The sequence below is a fragment of the Plectropomus leopardus genome, chromosome 2 (assembly GCF_008729295.1).
Source record: "Plectropomus leopardus isolate mb chromosome 2, YSFRI_Pleo_2.0, whole genome shotgun sequence".
Lineage (NCBI taxonomy): Eukaryota > Metazoa > Chordata > Actinopteri > Perciformes > Serranidae > Plectropomus > Plectropomus leopardus.
The window spans coordinates 37766087-37780709 of NC_056464.1; the positions used below are offsets into that span (position 1 = coordinate 37766087).

Sequence of the window (14623 nt, forward strand, 5' to 3'; positions counted from 1 at the left end):
AGTTTTATTTATATAGCCCATTATCACAAAACAAGGTTTGCCTCAGAGGGCTTTACAGTGTACGACATCCCTCTGCCCTTAGACCCTCACATCACCCAAGGAAAAACTCCCCAAAAAGAACCCCTGTAACGGGGAAAAAAAGAGGAAGAAACCTCAGGAAGAGCGGTAGAGGATAGTGAGGGATCCCTCTTCCAGGACGGACAGACGAGCAAAAAGGAAATTCGAATAATTGGATGATCTGATGGGGGAATAGGTGTGGACAGCTGCATAAGGAAATCAAATCTGTCGTGAAAACTATGAGATTGTTTTCTCTGAACGGTCTGTGGCTCCCTCAGTCTGTCCTGCAGCCCTGCTGTCAGCGTGATGAGTCACATGACTGACAGGTGCAGCTGGTCCACAAACTACCAGATACTCTCCTCTCAGACAAGAAAAAGGGAAAATGAAAAGGTGACAGTGATCAATTACTACAAGGAGGAATGAGAAACGAATGAGAAAAAACTGGGCCTGTCAAATGATTATTTTTTAAACGTGTTTAATCACTGCATTCCAACAGTTAACCCTTTGAGCGCTTGATTTCTTTCAAAAATATGGGAAGAGCGCCGAGCAAGTAAACGAGAAATGGACCAAAAATTCTCAAGAAAAAAGTTAAAGGAAAATTAATTGAAAAAAAAAACAACAAAATAAAAACTTTTTTTTAAAATTTTAAAAAAAGGAAAAAGCATCTAAAAGCAGCGTAAGAAAACCGATGTCGATTCAGGTTTTAAAAGGTTAATCGCGATTGATCACCTTTTTTTTTTTAAATGTCATGTTTACAATTCTACTATTTTGCTTTTGAAAACAGTTTTGAAATCTTTATTGGCAAGATAAAGCAATTCTCAACAGTTTAGTTGCCTTCTCTGATGCATACAGGTCCTGTACGTGTCAAACTATTATTCCCCACGACCGTAAGATGTATGACCGGTCACAACATGCCAACCTGAGGACGTCACTCAAACCCGTCTTCCACCATGTTTATGTATAGACCTTGATTGCATTGGGATTAATGCATCAATGTTAACCATCCTTGAAAAACATTTGGGTTTTCTCTCTAGCTTTTTGTCTCTCTTACTCATTTTCTCTAATCTTAGTCTTTTCAAATTCAAACTGCTTTCTCACTGTTACTTTGCCACATGTTCACAGCTGTAAAACAAGGCCAAGCAACAAATAATGTGAAGTAAACAACAACAATGTGTTATATTATTAAAGATTCACATGCAGCCGTCCAGCAGAATCTGCTGTTATTTCCTTCTTTCTCTGCTTCTGTCTCCTCTGCACCTCTAACCTGAGCCAGCTGTCGCCAAACAGCTCATTAAATTCAGTGCACATGACTGACACACACACACACACACACACACACACACACACACACACACACACCACACACACACACACACACACACACACACACACACACTCTCTGCTGTGCCCTTGCACCATGACAGATCACATTTCAGGGTTTAGAGAAGCCAGGTGGAGGAAGTTTCATGGATTCTCCCCAGAGAGACGGAAAATCACACAAACACGCACGAGGCTGCCGAACTCGCACACAACAGAACAAAAGACTGCTGTGGACGTACACACGCCACACATAATCCTGCTGAGGCTCACAGTGAAGTGATTTCAATCAGTGTTTCTGCTACATGTAAACTCCTATGACCAACATGTGCTCACAGATAAAGCTGTGGGCAGCTAATGCAGATGTCCTTCATATTTGAAACAGTGAAAAAGAAAAAGATGACTGGCTGCTCTGTGGGATATAATCAAACAAAGGTCAAAAACTTGTGTCAGGTGCTCATGGAAAACAGGAACAGAACAGGATAAACAATTTTTAAAGCCCTGACAAAGACCTGTAGTGGTTGAAACATGTCGGCTTTTTTAATGATTTAGCCACTATGATAAAGGCTTTTTATGTAATTCCTCTGTATTTTTCACATTTTTGGACTGCCTGAGTTCCTTCCTGTTTATCATATTTGAAATAGTTTTTGATTCCATGCAATTCCTCATATCCACTTAGACAAACTCAATTTCCCTTTTTCTTTGTCCCCAGAATTTTCAAATAAGTTGGATGTAGGTGATTCCAATACAAAGCATGATCTGACTGGAATAATCTTCTTTTCTAGAGATCTGTTTACCTCTTTCCGCTGCTTCAGGACGTCTTTATATATTTATCTCAAAACAACTTGCTCATATTTTTAAACTGTCGTGCTGAAAACTAATGTAATAATACGAAGTCATAGTATTCAATTGAAATTCTTCTTGTACAGCAGCTGAGGGTAGGGGGTGTGGGTGTATTTGAAGTGTATATTTGTTATGTAATGCAGTTTCTTCCGTTTGTTTGTTTTTTATTAGTGTCCATAGGGCCCCTTGAAAATGAAATGCTACACACTCAAGGAGCTATCCTTTCAATAAATGCTGAAATAAATTCTTAAATGTGTTGGTTCAAATGTCAGACTAATATAAGAGGCTGACTTCAGAAAATAAAAAAGTCAAAAACACAATATACCCTCTGACAATTACTTTAAATAAAACCAATAAACAAATACATTTAGTGAGCTGAAGGGATAGTGAAACTACACTGATGTGATCCATGAAAGCACAAAATACATGGATTTTTTTCCAGCAACTGTGACTAAAAGGTTTCATGACCTTCAGGTTTTTCACATAAACAGTCTGCAGACACCATACTGTCGGGAGGATTACTCCAAAGTGAAGATAGGTAAAGGAAAAGACCGTGAAATTTTTCACGTCTGGAAGCGCATAAAAACTTCGGAATTGTCTGGAAACGAGAGTCACGAGACAAGCTGCAAATATTAAAAAGCAATAATATACGCTGGATTGTCATATGGATGAAATGTGTTGGACAGCTGTAATATATTCAAAAAATGTTCAGTGGTATGAAAACTACTTGAGCAGTAGAACACAAAGCATCTAAACAGATGGTACATTTTTAGTTTTTTAAAGCTTTTTAAAGGTACAAAATGGCGTCCCACAAGGGTCCGTATTGGAGCCTATTTTATTTACAATTTATATCAATAATTTGTGTTGCAATATTGTAAATACAAAACGTCAATTTTATGCGGACAACACTATTTTGTATGGTTCTGCCTCATTGTTAGGGAGTGTGATCAGTGCAAACTGCTTTTAATGGAGTTCAGAGGAATTTGTGAATTGAGACTTGTACTAAATTCTGACGAAACCAAATTATGTGCTTGTCAAGGTGGAAGCAAACAGTTGAAAATGTACATCAAATTGTTAATTGAGTAATAAGGTGATTTGACGAGTCTCGACTTACAAACACCTGGGTTATTTCTTAGAAGACTATCTGTCTATTAAACATCACATCGAGTGTCTGACAAAAAAGCTCAAGGTGAAGTTTGTGTCTGTTATAGAAACAAATGCTGTTTCTGTTTTGGTGCATGGAACGATTTGGCTCAAGCAACGCTTTTGTCAGGAACTGATTATGGAGATGTTTTATACATGCATGCAAATTCATCTTGGCCGTCTTGACAACTGACCTTGTCAGTAGCACTTGTCTGGTTACTGAATGCTGCTAAATGTTGTTGTTTGTTGTAAATTGGCTTATTGTTTTAAGTCTTTTGTTTTTGTTTGTAAAAATTAGGGATGATACCAATTAATTGACGGTCAAGTAATGGGTCACTATGAACTTAATCAAACATGAAATTTAAGCAATTAATCGACAGGCTATGAAATGCTGTCATAGAATATGCAATATATTACTTTTTGCTTTGACAGAGTTTTTTTTTTTTAAATTACAAATAAGTGATCATTAATTTTACCAATTAATCGATTAAGATAACTGCATACAATTTGCATCCCTAATAAAAAGTTATTAGTTGTGTTTTTAGTTTGTTTCTTTATGTGAAATTTGTAATGGTGCTGTCTTGGCCACAACTCCCTTGAAAAAGAGATTCTGAATCTCAATGGGACTATTCCTGGTTAAATAAAGATTAAATAAAATAAAAAGACATATTCAGCATATATATGTGTATAACTTTCATTTATATTTAAATATACATTCTGTGTGCTTGTGTGTATTTGCATCTACAGTCCGTTCGACAGCGCTGAGAAGATGAGGCCGCTGTCTGTCAGCAGGCAGTCGGTGTCCAGCAGGAAGAATTCAGTTTACAGCTGGACGGCACCGAGCACCCCGTCCTTCACAGAGAAATACTTCATAGTGAGTATACAGACAGATTCACACACTTACACTGTCTGTGTTTGTGTCCTAAACCAAACCTTTTCAGCCTAACCCCATCCCTTACCTAACAGAACATCAAGACTAAACTAAGTTGAATTTCTTTGTTGTGTGGATGACTCTGTGCAATGTGAATGTGTGAAAAGATTAATGTCCCCACAACAGGTTGAAAAATAAAGAACTTACCCTTTCAAGGGTGACATTTTAACCGATATGTGGGTCTCCATCTTCTGCAGTCCATGATGCGTGACCTGAAGGATCGAGAGGGTTCCCTCCCGTCTCTGGTGTCTAAAAGTCGAAATAACAGAGAAGGCGTGTCTTTACTCAGCTACCTGTCCAACCCTTCACACGACGCACCAAACCACAGCCCTCAAAGCCCCTACAGGTACGAAGCATAAGTCGTAAACATTAAAGCAGGGATACTCAATTTGCTTTGCATGGGGGCCATTGTTGCTAAATGACAAGAAGGTGGGGGCCACTCACAGAAGCACCATACACATTTCAGGGACTTTTGGACATTTCTAGGATTTTAGGATTTGTCTAGGACTTAAGGATGGTGTTCAGATTTTAGGATGTTTTCCAGATTTTAGGACATTTCTAGGATTTAAGCATGTTTCTAGGACATTCTCAAGACTTTAGAACATTTCTAGGATTTTAGCATTTTTCTGTGATTTAGCACATTTCTAGGATTTTAGGACAGCTCAAGGATTTTAGGGCATTTCTAGGATTGTAGGGATATTAGGCGTGGTGCAGGTAATCGTCTACTGGATGATTAATAAACTCTTTGATGATGCTGTTTTATGTACTTTGGCACCTTATGTATCAGGCGCCAGATTTGGCCTGCGGGCCACAAGTTGAGTATCACTGTCTTAAAGTATAACTAGTGTATTATAAAGTGATGAATCTAAATTACAAGGGGGAATATACAGTCTAATTAGAAAGCTGTCAAAGGCAAAAAGATGTGTATTTTATGTTTCACCTTGATTTTATGCTTCATGTGAAAATCAATTTTTACACAGTCTCACGAGGACTCACAGTTATCCCTCCAGTCACAGTCAAGGCACCAGTCTGGGAGGAAGCCAGACTCAGCTGTCCCTAGGGGAGGAAGGATCCCTGGAGATCTCTACAGAGGAGACAGAGAGGAGGAAGAGGATGGATGAGAAGGATGGAGAGGAGGAGGAGTGGGGGACTGTGTTAGATTCTCCCTCCACACCAGCAGAGAGTAAAACCGGCTCCCTGCTCGCTCTCCAGAGGTGAGGATGAGTTTAAGAGCAAATAATGTTTCATTTATTTTACCAGTATTCACTAAGAAGCGCTGCCAAGTGTTGTTGTCATGTCAAAATCATGTACCTTTGAAATATTTTGTGTACCTTCTCCATATCACCATGCCAAATCCTTTAGTGTAAAAAGATATTTCTGCATTACAGGTCAAGCACTCCTGACATCTTAAGAAAGAACACAGCTGGAGAAGCCGACCCAGAGACACACAGTTCAGAGCTGGAACAGGACACTCTCAGTGCTCAGGTAAAAAACACACCTGAGGGATCAACTTGAATTCTGAAAAATAAAGTTCTCTAATCCAGGTGTATATAAAAAGTAGTAAGTCCATCATGCTTTTAATAGTGTAGTTACAAGGGCTGTACTCGACTCTCGAATTATTCAAGTCGAATTCCAAATAATCGACGATTTGTTTTGTTTTCCATACAGAGTTTTGAAGTTTGAGCAGACTCTGCAGGACATTCAGTGTAACAGCAGCTTACATGTTATATAGTACACAAACTAATTGCGCAAATGATGGGTTGTAAATGTTCAACAACATTTTTTGCCGACACTAGATATCAAACATAAGTCAGAGATTGTATCGTATTAAGTTGCTGTAAATTATAAATTCACCACTACTAAGGAGAAGGTCTCTCCTCTGTCCACCTCTGTGCTGCTACCTGCATGTCTGCAGCTCTCTGTACCAAGGAGTAGTGTGAAATTCAAGAGTTAACTCACAGGCAAAATCTGGGGACCAAAACATCCCCAGACAAACATTGCACAGAAAAAAAAAAAAACGCGTGCTCAACTTGAGGCAATCTCAGTTGAATGAGGGTCCCTGAATGATGGTTCAAATCTCTGACTTTGAATGGGTAGCTGTACTATTTACTTGTGTCTAAAGGTGTTTTTGTGATTACTTTTCACTGGTTTGGCTTAGTCAATACTTTGACCTCTAACAGTACTGACTAATACTGTATGTTCATGTATCTTTTCAGGGGACTTTGTATCTGATGCAATTTTTATGTATCTGCTATGTGGACTCGTCTCCTCTTCTCATTCTCAACTGAGTCTTCCCTTTTTTTGTTCCAGGACTCTCCAGAATCTCAGTCATATTCTTCCCCTACCTCGCCCACACCCTCTGCTCAGCCCTCAGCCATAACCCCGTCCTCACCCACCAACGTTGTTTCAGGGCGGCCGGGGGTGAGCGGTGCCCAGCGCAGAGCCCAGTCTGTCAGGCTGGGAGCCCTGATCGCAGAGCTGGAGAAAATGTTTCAGAACCAGAGCTGCTCTGAAAAGGAGCTGAGAGCCCTGGACCACCAGATACTGCACCTGGCAACCATATTAAAGGTACCTGTGTGTATTTATACACACACACACACACACACACACACACACACAAATGATCTTTATCTCAATATTCATATGTCCACCCATAGAACGACCTCTCCCTGCTGAGAAGCTCATCATCAGAGGAAACTCTGGCTGTGGAGGAAGTCCTGGGCAGCTTTGACTTCCTGTCACATGACTTCAACGCAGATGATGACACTTCCTGTTTGGGCAGCCTGAGACTTAAAGACAGTGGGTGAGTTCAAACACTGAAATCAAACACTCAACTAGGGCTGTACCTGGCTCAGATTTGGCTGTTCAAGAACATTCTTTGATTTGTTTCTTCCCCATGTAAAATTTCAACGGGCTCAGCAGGACGTCAAATGTGACAGCCGCATTAACGTATAATAAACAAGCTACCTGAGCTAACAACAGGTGTGCCGACACTAGACAACAAACAAAAGCCACTGACTGTGTCATATTAAGTTGCTGTGAGCTGTAAATGTACCAAATCTTGGCATGAGAGAGAAAATATTTTCACTCTCCTCTCCTCCTCCATGCCGCTGTCTGAATGTCCACAGCGACCTATATCAAAGAGTAGCGTGAAAGTCAAGAGCACTGACTTCACTGCAAAATCTGGGGACCAAAACATCCCCAGAAGTACACAGCACATCACAGTTACTAGCAAAAAAAAACCAACTGCTCGACTCGAAGCAATCTCAGTTGAATGTGGGGTCTCTGACTGATCATTTGAATCTTTGAATTTCAGAGGGCAACCTTGCACTCACCGCTGACTTAATGTGTTCTTTTTTTCCCCATCTATCAGCATCGGTTCTTTGCAGCAGAGCGCTCTAAGGAGTCTCGGCCACCTCTCCCAGTACAGCCAGTCAACATCTGAGGAGGAGTTGGTCATCAGCCCTCTGACCTCTGGGAATTGGGGTCTAGACCAGGCTCTTGAGACTCACCTGGATATATGCTGCATCCTGCTCCAGGTAAAGTATCTTTCCTTGAGCGATGTCCACAATAACCACATTTTTTAATCTGTGTATATCTTTTGTGTCTTTCTGCCGCCTGAAAATTGCTTGTCAAAATCTAACAAGTTGACACAATGTCTCTTCAGATGATAAAAACGACCGACTTCAGCCCGTCTAGGAGGGACCTGCTGGAGGAAATGGCTCTCCAAGCAGACGTTCTAGACAGAATCAGCTGTCTGCTGCTGGAAAAGAACGACAGTCACAGCATCTCTGCTAGAGACAGTGAGTTAAAGATCTGTTTATTTTTGTCTTTTAGAGAATTGCATAATGTACAATAAATCAACATCATTTAGGATGAACTAATTTACAACAGCTTATTTTTGTATAACACTAAGGCAGGGATACTCAACTTGATTTGCTTGGGGTCCACTTTTGCAAAATGACAGGAGGCCAGGGGGCTGGTCGCAGCAGCCCCATGTTTCCAGGATTTTAGGACATTTTAGGAACTTTAAGACAGTTCTAGGATTTTGGACATTTCAAGATGTTAGGACACTTCTAGCATTTTTGAATAATCCCACGATTTTCGTACGTTTCACAGTTTTAAGGACATTTCTCAGATTTTATGTTGTTTGTTCGATTTTAGGACGTTTCTGGGATTTTAGGATGTTTCTCTGATTTTAGGATATTTCTAGGATTTCAGGACATTTCTCAGTTTTTAGGACATTTCTCAGATTTAAGGACATTCGTCTTATTTAAGAACAATTTCAGGATTTTAGTACATTTCTAGGATTTAAGTGAGTTGAGTATCACTGGCCTAACCCGAATCTTTAACGTACATGTTCAGCATGTTCTGGTTCTTATATAAAGGTAAATAATGGTATATATACTATTTTCATTCTCCTCTCTTCACTTCAGTCCTGCCTAAGGCCCAGAGAACAAGGGATGTGCTGTTGTTCTGGGAGGAGTGTGTAAACGACAGCAGCGCTCCTTTCTGTTGCCTCTCTGACAGCTTCTCCAGGACATTAAGGAAACGTTACACCCACAAGGTGAAGGCGAAGCAGCCCGGACAGTCAGAAAAAGGTACTGTAGTCCGTTCACACCTCATTCCACCTTTCTTACACAGATACTGGTATTCTTCATGCTTCATACTATTCATACACCCGGTTGATTAACAAAAGTCTGTGTTTGTTTCCCTTTGCTGTAGACTTACTAATTTTCAAATTGAGCTTTCCATTTGAAAAACAGATTCAAAGTCTAAAGGCAGTATTTAAGTTTGATGATCAAACACTGCAATAAGTAACTCAGAGTCGTCACTTGCCGACTGAGCTACAAACACTTCTGTCTTCGTCCTCTGCAGTGTTTTCTCAGCTCCTGCAGCAGGTGCAGACGGCCTGTCGGATGGTGCCCAGCTCTCGACTGGTCTGCAGTCCAGAGAGAGTCACCCTCTTCCAGCTGTCAGTGTATCTGAAACGCTGGAGCATCCAGGAGCTGGGAGAGCACATCTTACGCCTCTCTAAAGAAGGTATATCTCTAATTTTACTGCACTGATGATTCTATGCAAGTAATTTTTTATCTGAGGCACCCTTGCATGAAAATTTAAAGGCAACCTTTGCCTTAATGGTTTTATTTAACTGGGCCCTTTAATGACAACAGACCATCATGACACACTGAACATTAGGGATGGGTGAAAAAAATCAATCCATAATTGGACTGTGATATTTTTGTGTATCGACGCACAGTATCGATTTCTTTTATTATATAAATAATTCATATTACAAATACAAATTAAACTTTTGGTAGCCCACTATAATAACAAAACCAATCACTTTTTCAGTCCACTAGATACAGTTTGTTGCAATAAAAATGACTTAAGTTAGATGAAAAGACTGAAAATGTAATCTTATAACATAAAACAGATGTTTCCTTGGGATACGTAATAAGCAGCTGAAATAAAGATAATGCATTTTGATATATCACAGTATATGTTACTGCAATACCACATGTTTCATACTACAATAATATTGTAATGTGACTGAAGTATTGTGATAATATATCACAAGCCTCTGGTTATTCTCACCTCTAGAGAATATAACTATTTAAATCTAAAACCGTCTTTGCATTTTTTGTTGACTTCAGATGACAAAGTTTATCTACACATAGATATACATATAAATAGGCCTACAAACACGCACGCTGTACGTGTCTGTGTGTGTCTTGCTGGTATCTGTTTTGCATTCGAGGAATGGTGGTATATAGTTCTGCACAAGGGATTTAGGATCTGAGAACATTCCAGAAATTCCAGTTTGCTAAAGTCATCTGGACCATCTGTCAACATAACTGCCAAAACGGTCTCACCAAATAAACTGCGTGTGTGTGTGTGTGTGTGTGTGTGTGTGTGTGTGTGTGTGTGTGTGTGTGTGTGTGTGTACCCTCCTTAAAGGATCAATATTTTTCAACAATCACAGTATCAATCCTTTCTCATGAACAAACAAAAACACACCCCTCTTTCCTTCCTTGCTTCCACTCCTCCTTCATGTGGCTAATGTCTGCTGTTTATTAAACTGCTAAACTACATTTGGTTTGCAGACCACAACACTTATAAAACTGCTAAAAAAAACACTGTGTTTCTGTGCTTAATTCAATCTGGGACAAATAAAGGAAGAAATTAACTTGGCAAATGTTTTAACTTCGAACACCAGGCGGGTGAAGTTTACAGCCAAAGTAAGACAAAGAGTGCCAGAAAGATTAGATACAATTAAATTACTTTATGAGATGTAAGAAATGTAATTATAATTAAAGTCAATAATAAAAACATAACATGTAATGGGGTATACAGTCAGAATTATTTCTGGTAATATCAGTGTGGGTAGACATGTGCATGCTGAATGAGAATGAAGTCAGCGTAACAATGTAATTTAAGATATTATTTTAGTTGTCTTATGTTAATTAAAACTTAAAACAAGCCTGTTCTCATATTTTTGAGTGTAGACAAAATGGATATTCCTAAACTGAAGTAAACAAATAAGCATGAAGTCCTTAAGTATTCAAAAAAAAATAGAAAAAGTATCTGAAACTGGCGAATTTCATCTGCTGAAAAGATTGTGGGATCACACTGAAAAAGCTCCAGAACAGACTTTGTGTTTTTGATTACTAAACAGCTGGTTTATTATTTACTGATTATGGAGGGTTATGTGTTTCAGAGTACATCCTGTCAGCCCTGAGGAGCCCCAAAAGGAGGCGGGCTCTAAATAAGCTGAGGGGGCGCTGCATTGCAGAGCTCCTCCCGCTGAGATGCACGCTGCAGACTCTGGCCGCCCTGCAGGTCGACTCCAACCACAAAGTCTGCAAAGCTGCTGCCAACTGTCTCTGCAGAGCTGCAGGCTGCAAGCCTTTCAGGAGCAAGGTACGTCCACCTGTCCCAGCTAACTGTGCTCGCATTAATAAGGCTCAGAGTCCAGTCATACCAGCTACTTTGTGAAGCTTTAAGCTAAATTCCAACATTGCATACTCAAAATGAAAATATGACATGCTGATGTTAAGCAGGTATAATGTTGCAATTTAAATTCATTCTGAGAGGAACCTGAATGTTGGTACCAAATGTCATAGAAACCATTTTCCTAATTTTACTACTATTCAGTCAGATTAGTTTCATTGAGAACTCACACACTTCAAGCCCACAAGAACAACACCAGACTTTGAAGTGGGGAATTTACAGCTCAAAATAACTTAACACAGAACCATTTCTGGCTTATATTTGTGATCTAGTGTAATTCTGAGTCGGGTACAACCCGTAGTTGCCTGTAGTGTCGCACCATAAACCCAAACGATACCCAACCCTTGTCCATGGGGGTTCATTATCCCAACACACTGCTGTCCCTAAGCAGAGCCTTGAAGAGCAGCTAGCATGGATGCAGACAGTTGGTTTTGATCTTTCCAAGCCAATAACAGCTTCCCTGTCATGGTATACCTTGTGAAAATAAATGCAATGATGCAAGTACTCCAACAAAACATGAAATGTCTCTTTGTGTGTTAACCTTCTCCTCCAGGCGCTAGTTTACTACACAGAGAGTTTGAAAAGCACTGATGTACAGATCCAACAAGGCTCCTGTCTGGCTCTTAAATGCCTCAGGGTGAGCAAACACACCCCACACAAGCACTAAAACACTCACAGAAATACAGTTTCTTAGCACCGTCTGGTACGTTATCAACTGCTTGAGTGTGTGTGTGTGTGTGTGTGTGTGTGTGTGTGTGTGTGTGTGTGTGTGTGTGTGTGTGTGTGTGTGTGTGTGTGTGTGTGTGTGTGTGTGTGCCAGGCAACAGAGAGTGTGGACCACATAGCAGATTTGTGGAGATCAGCAGATGAAGATGTGCTCAGCGCTGCCAGAGAAACTGTCCTCTCTTTTGGTACAAACATTTATTATTTTTCATTTTGTAGTTCATTATTTGCATTTTACTGGATTATATTTTCATTATGCTTTCTACCTGTCCATCTGCAGGTAAAACGGGGCACCTGGCCTTCCAGAGGATGGACCAGCTGTACGCCGAGATGCAGGAGGAGGCGTACCAGAACCAAGAGACCGAGATAACCTTTCTATAGGAAACTAGTCTGAATTTAATTAGTTCTTTTATTCTGAAGGGATCCGACATGAAGAGTGTGTGCATCTCAATGATCTCGACAGTCAGGGTGAGAGACAACTCTTAAACAAAGTTTGTGTCTGAGTTGGATAAAGTTTACGAGCAATCACTGAAGAGGAATGCCAGGATGATTTTTGTTTGAAGAAATCTGGTGCCTTCATGACAAATACCAAAGAGACAAATGCACGGGAAAATCTAAAGATGGAGGCTTTCTCTGGATGGATTGCTCACTCAAGTTTTTGCTCCAAATCTCCAATTTCCTTTATCCTGTGACCAGAGAAGTGACATTACTGGGACCATGAATGTATCTGATCAAATAAGCAAAGTTTTGTATAAAGAAGGAGTTCTGTTACCTATTGCAGTACCACTATTTAATCTGCTAAAGATGCCAGCTGTAAAACTATCTCTGCTTTTTTTTTTTGTTGGGACTTGGACATGGTTGTTGTTTTATTGGAAAAGTACATAGAAATGTATTACTATAATTTCAGAAAATGTCACGCATGTGTGATTAAGAGAAAAAATCCAAATTATCATGTGAACATAAACCTTAAGGGACCAAATAAATCCCTAATAACAAATAATTACAAATGTACCTGTGGTAGGTTTACTTTTTTTTTTTTTTTCTTTTTACTAAGTCAGTAATACTTGCAGCCTGCAGGCCAAATCTGGCTCCCAATGGGGTGCAGGGTGGACCCCCGAACCATTTTGTAATTCACTTTAAAAATTAAGTAATTCTCATTGGGAATTGTTTCTGTGAGGTGCCAGAGTGCATAAAACGGCATCAAAATAGAGCTTCTCATCAAAAAAAGTGCCAGTGGAGGATCCCCCGAACCAGACCACAGAGGTCTTAGCTAAACCCCTAATGTCCTGAAATCCTAGACATGTCCTTAAAGCCTAGAAATGTCAAAAAATCTTAGACAACACCCTAAAATCCAAGAAACATACTAAAATCCAAGAAACATCCTAAAATCCTAAAAACATCCTAAAATCCAAGAAACATCCTAAAGTCCTAAAAACATCCTCAAATTCAAGAAATGTCCTAAATTCCAAGAAATGTTCAAAAAACCTATAAAATGTCCTCAAATCCTGCAAACATCCTAAAATGCTGTAAACATCCTAACTTGTATGGGACTGCTGTGACTGACTGCTGGCCTTTTGTCATTTTGCAAAAGTGTCCCTCAACCAAAACAAGTTGAGTATCCCTGTACTGCGTACTATTTACTTTGCTTGTTTTCATCTGCTTTTATTAAATGCTGAGCAGAGGGAACATCAAATAGCCGCCGAAACAGGAGCTGAGTGACATTTAGGGACCAGAGTATTATGGTGCAAACGACTCTGAGCCAACCAGCATTTAAGAGGTTTTTACTCTGCTCTCCTAAATCTGTTATTGGGGGGAAAAAATGACTGAATTTGTTGGTGAGTTTCCTGCTTTGCAGATGCTCTGAGAGCAAGCCCAGCGTGCTACGGGCTTATGAAAGCGTGTTGTCATTTGAGTTACATATTGCATTGACCTGCATCGATTTAGGATAAAGATGGTGACAATCTTGGAACAATACACCCAGGAAATACATCCAAAATGTACTCACAGTCTTATTACTGCTTGGAAAAGAATAGTAACACTTAATAATATTGGTACAAAACACATGCTTGACTCATGCATGACTCAATGATTTAATGCATGAACTGTACATATCATAAATTCCTGTTAGTCAGCATAAAGCAGTTTATTTGTTAACACTTGATTTTCCCACAGCCATGAAAAACTTGGGGAAAGTCATGGAATTTCACAATCACATTTCCCAGGCCTTTAAAAGTCATGGAACTACTAAAATCATGAAAGTTTTGAAAAATCATGGAAATGTGTTATATGTAATACATTAAATTACATTAATTTAACATATCAGTGAATTTATTTTCTGTAGCTGCAGACGTAATGTAGCTCAAATATGCTTCGACGTGCAACAACGTTTTGGTTATGTTTATATTTGATCATCACATATGTTTCTTCAAATTCTCCCCTAATTCTGTCTGTCCCTTCATGCACACTAGGCATGTCAAAAAATGTAGAATTTTTTAAAACATTTTAAGCTAAGATCTTTTTACTTTTAAAAAAAAAATGTTGGCAATTTTTTATAGAAAACTTAAAAATAATTGGAGATTTTTTGTTTGTTTGGTT

At 39.4% G+C, this 14623-nt stretch overlaps 1 protein-coding gene across 1 annotated transcript in view; it reads left to right on the forward strand.

Moving 5' to 3' along the window:
- The window catches only part of ripor3 (RIPOR family member 3), a 65388-nt gene extending 52360 nt beyond the window's left edge, over window positions 1-13028 (forward strand). The window contains exons 13-26 of the mRNA XM_042493936.1: window positions 4108-4234; window positions 4489-4637; window positions 5272-5505; window positions 5680-5776; window positions 6602-6859; window positions 6949-7094; window positions 7665-7830; window positions 7959-8094; window positions 8728-8892; window positions 9170-9334; window positions 11013-11215; window positions 11859-11942; window positions 12126-12216; window positions 12309-13028. Coding sequence (XP_042349870.1) covers window positions 4108-4234; window positions 4489-4637; window positions 5272-5505; window positions 5680-5776; window positions 6602-6859; window positions 6949-7094; window positions 7665-7830; window positions 7959-8094; window positions 8728-8892; window positions 9170-9334; window positions 11013-11215; window positions 11859-11942; window positions 12126-12216; window positions 12309-12409 — 2122 coding nt within the window. The 3' untranslated portion in view covers window positions 12410-13028. The remainder of the gene's footprint in view (window positions 1-4107; window positions 4235-4488; window positions 4638-5271; window positions 5506-5679; window positions 5777-6601; window positions 6860-6948; window positions 7095-7664; window positions 7831-7958; window positions 8095-8727; window positions 8893-9169; window positions 9335-11012; window positions 11216-11858; window positions 11943-12125; window positions 12217-12308) is intronic.
- The last annotated feature ends 1595 nt before the right edge of the window (window positions 13029-14623 follow it).